This window comes from Sardina pilchardus, chromosome 12, assembly GCF_963854185.1.
Source record: "Sardina pilchardus chromosome 12, fSarPil1.1, whole genome shotgun sequence".
Lineage (NCBI taxonomy): Eukaryota > Metazoa > Chordata > Actinopteri > Clupeiformes > Clupeidae > Sardina > Sardina pilchardus.
In genome coordinates, this window is record NC_085005.1 from 33,470,058 (window position 1) to 33,479,895 (window position 9,838).

At 44.8% G+C, this 9,838-nt stretch overlaps 1 protein-coding gene across 1 annotated transcript in view; it reads right to left on the bottom strand.

Annotated features, from left to right (window-relative positions):
- The window catches only part of kcnk2b (potassium channel, subfamily K, member 2b), a 33,135-nt gene extending 27,811 nt beyond the window's left edge, over positions 1 to 5,324 (bottom strand). Inside the window, 1 exon segment of the mRNA XM_062550341.1 lies at positions 5,121 to 5,324. Coding sequence (XP_062406325.1) covers positions 5,121 to 5,309 — 189 coding nt within the window. The 5' untranslated portion in view covers positions 5,310 to 5,324.
- Between the last annotated feature and the right edge of the window lie 4,514 nt (positions 5,325 to 9,838).

A 9,838-nucleotide genomic window follows, 5' to 3' on the forward strand; every position in this document is an offset into this window, starting at 1 on the left:
CACTATAGCATATGAATGTATAGCATACAGCACTATAGCATATGAATATATAGCATACAGCACTATAGCATACAGTACTATAGCATATGAATATAGCGTACAGCACTATAGCATATGAATGTATAGCATACAGCACTATAGCATATGAATCTATAGCATACAGCACTATAGCATATGAATGTATAGCGTACAGCACTATAGCATATGAATGTATAGCATACAGCACTATAGCATATGAATATAGCATATAGCACTATAGCATACAGCACTATAGCATATGAATGTATAGCATACAGCACTATAGCATATGAATATATAGCATACAGCACTATAGCATACAGCACTATAGCATATGAATGTATAGCATACAGCACTATAGCATACAGCACTATAGCATATGAATATAGCATACAGCACTATAGCATACAGCACTATAGCATACAGCACTATAGCATATGAATATATAGCATACAGCACTACAGCATATGAATATAGCATTCAGCACTATAGCATACAGCACTATAGCATATGAATGTATAGCGTATAGCACTAAAGCATACAGCACTATAGCGTATAGCACTATAGCATATGAATGTATAGCGTATAGGACTATAGCATATGAATGTATAGTGTATAGCACTATAGCATACAGCAATATAGCATATGAATGTATCTCATCTCAATATGCCCATAACCAGGATCATTTTGGTCATGATATCACATTTGCATACCGCATCTCTAGAGCCTGGTAATAAAATGGCATTTTGGAATCCACCAGCCACAGTGGCAGGTGGGCAGAATATTTGATTTCCATCTCTTACACACACACACTCACACACCCACACAAACACATACAGACTGTAAGTTGGGGACAGTGTGTGATGTACTGGCGGAGAGGGACGTACACACACACACACACATACACACACACACACACACAGACAGACTGTAAGACAGTGCTTGGTGTACTGTACAAGTGTCTTCAACAGCCTGTGTGCCGTCTAGTCTCATCTCATCAGTTTCAACCATTTACCACCACAGGGAGACACACACACACACATGCACACACACACACACACACACACACGCACGCACGCTCGCACGCACGCACGCACGCACACACACACACATACACACACACAGAGAGAGGCACACAGACACCCTAACAGAGAGGCACACAGACAGGCAAACATGAAAACCAACGGACCGACATACAGACAAGCAGGCAGACACACGACCAACAGACAGACAGACAGACAGACAGACAGACAGACAGACAGACAGATAGACACAGACAGTTGCAAGATCAGGCAGACAGACCGTAGAGACTATGTAGAATACCACCATAAATAATTCATTCCACATTTACAGACAAATAAATCATGGAAAGTTGCTGTAAAGTGGTCTAGAGATTTGAAATGAAAGCTCCTTTCACTACGAGCTTTTGAAGATGAACGAGGAGAAACCAGTGTGCTTCACCAAGCTGCCTGTTTGGGAGTGGGATAGCAACACAACGTGTGGTCTTTATCATCACATGCTGTTTGGGAGTGGGATAGCAACACAACGTGTGGTCTTTATTATCACATGGCTCCATTAGCCACTGAACCAGACCCCTAAAACATGTGGAAGTAGAGTGCCATGTATGCCTGAAGCTACGCTCTTTGGTTAGGTTGCTGATGAGTAACCTGACTCTGGCCAGATCCTTGTAGTTCGCTGAGCTTCACACAAGGATCTGGGACTTCTAGATAGGAGACGAATTTCTGAAGGCGGGGCCTTGTAAAACATCCTTGCATGTGATTTGATAAACCACTTGTCCGTTATCTTGAATGACGTGCTAGGCTACTTCAAGCTCTAGCCAAACCCGGTTGGAAGAAGAGTGAAAACATTATGTTTGATCACGTTGTCTATTTTGTACCCACTCCACTAGTAGCAGTTTTGAGCATTAATTGTTCATAGTAACTTCGCTCAACTGCAGAAGAAGTACACAAACGCTGCTACCAATGTTTCCAGAGGTTACAGACACAGGCGGAAATACAACGTTGTTTCCAGAGGTTACCACTGAACTCCAACGTTGTTTCCAGAGGTTACCACTAAACTACGGCGTTGTTTCTAGGGGTTGCCACTAAACTACGAGGTTGTTTCTAGAGGTTACCACTAAACTACAACGTTGTTTCTAGATGCTACCACTAAACTACAACGTCATTTTTAGGGGTTACCACTAAACTACGACGTTGTTTCTAGATGCTACCACTAAACTACAACGTCATTTTTAGAGGTTACCACTAAACTACAACGTTGTTTCTAGATGCTACCACTAAACTACAACGTCATTTTTAGAGGTTACCACTAAACTACGACGTTGTTTCTAGGGGTTACCATTAAACTACGACATTGTTTCCAGAGGTTAGGCTTAAACTACAACATTGTTTCCAGAGTTTGGGACTAAACTACAACGTTAGGATACTTTAACTTCATGAGGGGAGAAGCTTTTTCAGAGGCATGACATGAGAGTGCAGGGCCATGACATGGTTATATGAGAAGTGCAGTTCAGAAAATAATGTGTATATACAGTATATATATACTAAACTGCTCACAAAAAGTAAGGAAACTTGACTTTGGCCCATTATATCTCCCTTTTAGTAATACCAACCAGTAAAGTGTTTCATATCATTTCTATTGTTGATTTGTCACCTTTACAATGAGGTATAGCTTGTAAGCATAGGGCAATCATGGAATGAGCAACACAAGCAAACGTGTAAGTAGTGCCAACGAAAAATGTGCCAAAATGGCCTGTTATGCTGTTGGAATTCACCTTTGTTACTTCAAGCATTGACGATTGCACTCTCCCACAGAAATGAGGAAAACAAAACATGTTAGGCAGACATTTGTTCATTTTATACTCAGTGTCAGGGTCCTCAGTAGCGTGTAGAGGATCCATATGCAGCCACAACAGCTTGGCACCTTCTTCTCATGCTGGTCACCAACCTGGCTACATTCTGCTGTGGGATGGCATTCCATTCCTCGATAAGGATCTGTTGTTGGTGACCTGGTTTTGTTGGTGACTCTGGCACGTACAGCATGCCCAAGCTGATCCCACAAGTGTTCACGGCAGGCCATTAGATCCTCTTCACTCCCAAATTCTGGAGGTACTCTCTGATGATCCCAGCTCTATGGGGGCGAGCGTTGTCATCCTGGAGGATGGCAATTGGTCCCATATTCTGGAGATATGGAATTGCCACTGGCTCCAGAATCTCATCCCGGTATCTAACTGCATGATGATTGCCTTCAATGATAACAAGGTCTGTCTTTCGAGTTAAGGAGATGTCACCCCACAGCAGAATGTAGCCAGGTTGGTGACCTGCATGAGAAGAAGGTGCCAAGCTGTTGTGGCTGCATATGGATCCTCTACACGCTACTGAGGACCCTGACACTGAGTATAAAATGAACAAATGTATGCCTAACATGTTTTGTTTTCCTCATTTCTGTGGGAGAGTGCAATCGTCAATGCTTGAAGTAACAAAGGTGAATTCCAATAGCATAACAGGCCATTTTGGCACATTTTTCGTTGGCACTACTTACACGTTTGCTTGTGTTGCTCATTCCATGATTGCCCTATGCTTACGAGCTATACCTCATTGTAAAGGTGACAAATCAACGATAAAAATTATATGAAACACTTTACTGGTTGGTATTACTAAAGGGGAGATATAATGGGCCAAAGTCAAGTTTCCTTACTTTTTGTGAGCGGTTTATATATATATTTATAGAGAGAGAGAGAGAGAGAGAGAGAGAGGGAGGGAGAGAGAGAGAGAGAGGGAGGGAGAAGGAGGGAGAGAGGCTATGTGACTATTCTTCTATGTTTCTGAAAATACTACAGTTTTATATTCACTTCATAATTCATAATCGTGTTCCACGTTTCACAATGAGTACGTGTTGAGTACATGTCATCACTGTTCTACAAAGTCTGAATAACTTCAGACCAAGACCGTCAAAAGCGTCAAGAGCGCCGGAAATCATTAATTTCCTATGGAGAGTCGGCGTTACCGGCGTCAAAAGCGTTATGGGCGTGAGCGTGGCTTCATGAGCTTCACGGGCGTCAAAACAAAGTTGAGCCTCAGTTAACTTTATGGTAATGAGCTATGACACGGTTCGGCATCAACTAATCAGAATATCAAACTCGCAGGATTGCTGCTTGTGGTTTGTCCGAATGTTTCACGTCATGGCTTTGCCGCTTTCGGCGCCGAACTGGGTTGAGCGTCGAGCTACTGTATAGAGAGCCGAAGTCCCGCCCTTCTACTTCCGGTCTATGGGACCTATTTCACGATTTTTAATGCACGGGAGTCAATGGAGAGATAACAATTATTTTTTGGTCCCGTTCGAGTCGGACCGTGCATTTCACATATGATGTGTGGGAATTTAAAAGATAATTTTTCACATGAATAAAGTTCTGTTTTTCGTTAGACTTTAAAAGTTATGTAAGTTTTGTGCGAATCCGTTCAGTGGACTACATCACTCGTCTCAAGCAATGCACGTCACCAACTAGCAAACGAGAGGCTGGCTAGTTAGCTAGCTATTATGCTAGTTAACGGCTACATCTTGCTGCCAGCTAAGTCACTTAACAGTAGTGTTTGTACAGTCTATGAATGAAATACAACTTATCTGATGTGTTTAATCCTCTGACTCATGATATTTTCATTGGCAAGGGGGAAGCTCAAATAAGACCTGTTGCTGGCGCCCGTGGCTGTGAATTGGTCTAACGTCACTAACGCGACTGATGTGTTTGTAGTCGTTGGAAACACGATCTTTCACATTGTTGTAATTCACTAGTTACGACATACTTTTCAAATGTCTTTACATGAAAAATTGTCATTAAAATTGACAAACATCATATGGGTAATTCAAGGCACAAGACAATCGGGACCAGAAAATAATTTATTTTTCTCCATTGACTGCCATTAAAAAAAAATCCAAAGATAGGTCCCATGGAGGCAAACGGAAGGGGCGGGACTTCGGCTCTCTATGAGCTCCACCAGCGACTTTGACGCTTTTGACGGTCTTGGTCTGAATGCACAGTAAAGAAAACACACACACACACACACACAGACGGTGTCCCCCCTGACCTTCACGAGGTCCTCCAGCTCGGAGGAGTTGACGCAGGGGTGCTGGACGAGGAAGTCGAGCTTCTCCATGAGGATGGCGAGCTTCTGGGAGCTCTCGTGCGGCTGCTCGAGCGCGCGGAACAGCGTGGCGCCCAGGATCAGGTAGAGCACCACCAGGCAGAAGATGGCCGACACGGTCTTCCAGCGCATGACGCTGGCGCGCGGCTCCTCGTACTCGTCCTCGTCCACTGGGGGGCGCAGTAGCACGGCGTGCGTGGAGAAGGAGAGACGCGGCTTACAGCTGTGTGTGTGCACCGCACACTTGGGGTCCAGGAGATCGGGCGCAGCCACTGCACACACACACACACACACACACACACACACACACACACACACACACACACACACACACACACACCAGAGCAGGGGTTAAGGGAGATGCACACACACACACACACACACACACCAGAGCGGGGGTTAAGGGAGATGCACACACACAAACACACACCAGAGAGGGTGTTAAGGGAGACACGGAGACACACACACTCACACACACACACACACACACACACACACACACACACACAGCAGGGACATGGATGTTCAAACACACACACACACACACACACACACACGCGCGCGCACACACACACACACACACAGCAGGGACACAGATGTACAAACACACACACACACACACACACAAAAACATATACTGTACACAAACGTACGTGCAAACGCACACACAGACACACACACAGATGTGCACACACACACATACTGTAGACAAACACATGCATTAGCCCCATACATTACATCTTGGTTATTGGGAGTCATTGTGTGTGTGTGTGTGTGTGTGTGTGTGTGTGTGTGTGTGTGTGTGTGTGTGTGTGTGTGTGTGTGTGTGTGTGTGTGTGTGAAGGAGGGTTGGCTTTGGCTCTGTTGAGAGAGAGACTAGTTCAGAGCTCAGAGCCCTTATGTGTTTCTATACAATTTCTACAGATGCCCAACGACTCATGAATCAACACACAGACCAGAGCTGCACATCTGAGTCCATCTGACCACTGAACATCACACACACACACACACACACACACACACACACACACACACACACACACAGACCAGAGCTGCACACTGATTCTTGAGAATTTGCCTAAAACATGTCTCACTAAGAAAAGTGCTGATTCTGTTGGAAATGAATGCCATTTCCATGAACAAAAAGAATCAAGGTTATCAGGGGGTCCTTTGCATACATGTGAGGTTCTTTTAAAGGTTTATTTTATTTTTGTATTAATTTAATGATTATATGCTGGCCCATACCCTACAAAATCAGTTGTCCTCGAATAGGAGATAATCATTTTGACTTGATTAAAAACACTAAAAGCAATCATTTAATTTAATGATATCTTTACCACTTGAAAGAGTACATTGTATTATGTATTAGAAACTCCAAACAGTACATTTTGAGCAATATTTACTATTATTTTGTGGCTGCTCAAAATGTGTCCCACATTTTCGTCACCACCATTTTCGTCAGATATTTATAAAAGGCAATAAAATCAGGCAACTACAAGGTCAACTACATTCTTGAGGACCTCATTTTCAAACCTTCAGCCGTACCAAAGATCGTATAGTTAGGAAGATGAGTCATAAAGGGGGTTTTCAATGGAATGAAATGGTGCCCACTTCCGCCTCCTATCTGGGCGTGATCAGTGACGAGTAATCGGTTTAGACCAGTGTAGAAGCAGCAGAAGCAGTGTGCCGTTGATAACAGGTGGCCTGCGCAATTAGCGGAGACAGGTCAGGTCAGGAGGGACAGGTCGTGAACAAAGTTATTTTCCTATGTGTTTATCACGCTAGAAAATATTTCAATGTGGGAATGTTAGAAAGACGTGTGCCTTGTAGAACATGGGTTCGTTACTTGCATTACTGAATGTAGGGCTAAAGGAATGGTCATAATCCGAGATAAGGTTTATTTCTCCCGTTTGCCTCCCGTTTGCCTCCTAAATGGGAGTGACACTACGTCACAGGGACACCAGGATTGACCCTCATATGACTCGTCTCGCTTTATAAACCGTCTCTGGCCGTACTGCATGCTTTAAGATCGCTCAAGCTCCCATTAGTTTTCTTTTCTCTTAAAGTTGTTCATAATTTTGGACACTGCTACTGTCACAACCATTACATATCAACACCGTCTCTTTTGTATACAAAATATTAGATTAGATTATAAAATAAATGTATACTTTTTAAGAAGAGGTTTGAAGTAGCCAGCAATAGGATGCAAACAGGGTGGATAATGTGAACAATTCATGCATATCATGTGAAAGAGTAGATTTTTGTCACCACCGTCATATGTCACCACCGTCAGGTTTTCTTTTTTTTTTTTTTAAGTATATTTTTTGGGCTTTTGTGCCTTTAATTTTTACAGGACAGTAGAGAGAGACAGGAAGCGAATGGGTGAGAGAGTCGGGGTGGGATCCGGAAAGGACCACGGGGCGGGAATCGAACCCGGGTCGCCGGCGTGCGGTGCAGGTGCCCCAGCCAGTTGCGCCACGGCTGGGGCCACCACTGCCAGGTTTTCTGCTTAACGGTGGTGAAAGCCTCCAAATGGTCCTCAACGGAGGCTTTTTGGACCAAATAGTTAAATAAAGTTGTCAAGCAAGACTTGATTTTGGAATTGTATGTTGTAATGAAACCACTGTCAACACCGTCAGATTAGTGTCACACCGTCAGATTCATTTTTATTTGTTTTAAATAAATATGCTCACAATATGTTTCTTCAGTGGTGTAGTTATTAAAGTAATAGTCTGTTTTAATTCAAAAATATGGTTGTTGGATTAAAAAAACATACTTTTTCTATTTAGGCCAAAAAAACCATTGTATAAGCACTAGAAAAATGCCTATTTTATGAAAAAAATACAAAAAGGGGAGGTTGCACCGGTACATTGCTGAACAGCTAAGACCTTGGTCTATAATGACATACCTTCAGATTTTGTAATTTAACTAACTTTTTCTTTCAAAATTAAAACCTGTTTTAGGCAAATTCTCAAGAATCAGTGACATCTGACTCCAGAACAACTGATTAGTGTTCTACAGCAATCAGATCTGTCTTGGGTATCCACCTGACCACTGAACATCATACACACACACACACACACACACATTGCTTCACTACAGTAGGTTAGTAAGCCTGCTGGCAGGTACACACACACACACACACACACACCTGTGGCATTGCAGCAGTAGGTTAGTAAGCCTGCTGGCAGAAGCAGATCTGTGCTACTCGGCCAGAGTGTTCAGCCATGTGTGTGTGTGTGTGTGTGTGTGTGTGTGTGAGAGAGAGTGAAACAGAGAGAGAGAGAGAGTGCGTGTGTGTGTGTGTGTGTGTGTGTGTGTGTGTGTGTGTGTGTGTGAGAGAGAGAGTGAGAGAGAGAGTGAAACAGAGAGAGAGAGAGTGTGTGTGAGAGAGAGAGAGTGAAACAGAGAGAGAGAGAGAGAGTGTGTGTGTGTGTGTGTGTGTGTGTGTGTTCGTCTCCCTGACACGCCGGGTTTCCACGAACTGACCTCCCCTCAGCTCCGTCTCTCCGCTATTAATCAGGAGGACCACGGGGCGCGAGAAGCAGCCCGGTGAGATCGTTAGCTCCAATCATCAGAGCGCGCGCACACCACATCTCCGAGCACTCACGGAGCCGCTCATAAATAATATCTATCCGTGATGGATCGCGTCTGCCTGCTGATCACTACCCAACATTTATTTCTGATTTCTGCTCGCTTCATGCAGCAGCTCGCAGCCCACAGATCGATAGCTGGTCTCCGAACTCGGGAGATGTGTGGCGTTCTGATTCGCCTTCTGATTCGCATATGCGAAACGCTGCCGTTACCGACCAAAGTCTCAGCGGTGTCACGAGCGGGCAAAGGCTCCCCGGGAAACAATAAGGCGGTTTTACGTAATAACGGAGGAAAATGCCGCTTGTCATATCTACCGCCACGCCACCCTGAACCAGCGCGAGGAGCTGTAATTACTGTCAGACTTTATCTCACGCGACTGAGGCAGCGGCCACCCCCACTAAACATCATATCACCATTTAGCACACCAACAAAACACCATATGGATGCATGTGCCCACGTAAATGTAACAAAACATATTTATACAAACAAAATCATACACATGCACAGACACAAATCACACTTAAGCAACCACGCCACAAGATGTTCCCTTGTACCTGTCCAAACTGGAATTCTCAATCAGATCTCGCGGTCTTAATTTGGCATCTCGTGCCTCGGATCCTTCCCCGAACCAGCGGCTCCGTGGAGACCCGCGCTCAGCGCAGCACGAGAGCCAGCCTCTCGGGAGCGATCACGGCACGTTGCCGCCTGTGAGCCCGTGTGCGTGTGCGTGCGTCTGCGGAAAGCGGGGTCTGATCGCACTCACTTCTGCTCTGCGGAAAGCCGGTTCCCTGCACTCCTTCATCGGCAGCGGTTTCCTCGGTTGTCTCGAGAGAACTTTGTGAGCTTCCGTTCAGCTCCTTTGTCCTCCTCTAGGCGTCTCGTGCAGTGAACGGCAGCCTCAACACGTATCACACTGACGGCCGGAGCTCGTGGACTCCTCAACTGGCGCACCTGCCTCCTCCCGCCCCTCCTCCTCCTCGCTCCCCGTTCCTAGTTTATGGCCACTGAGCGAAGTGTTTACCGGAACATCGCGTTCGCTATATCGGGTACGCGAAAGAGACAACGCG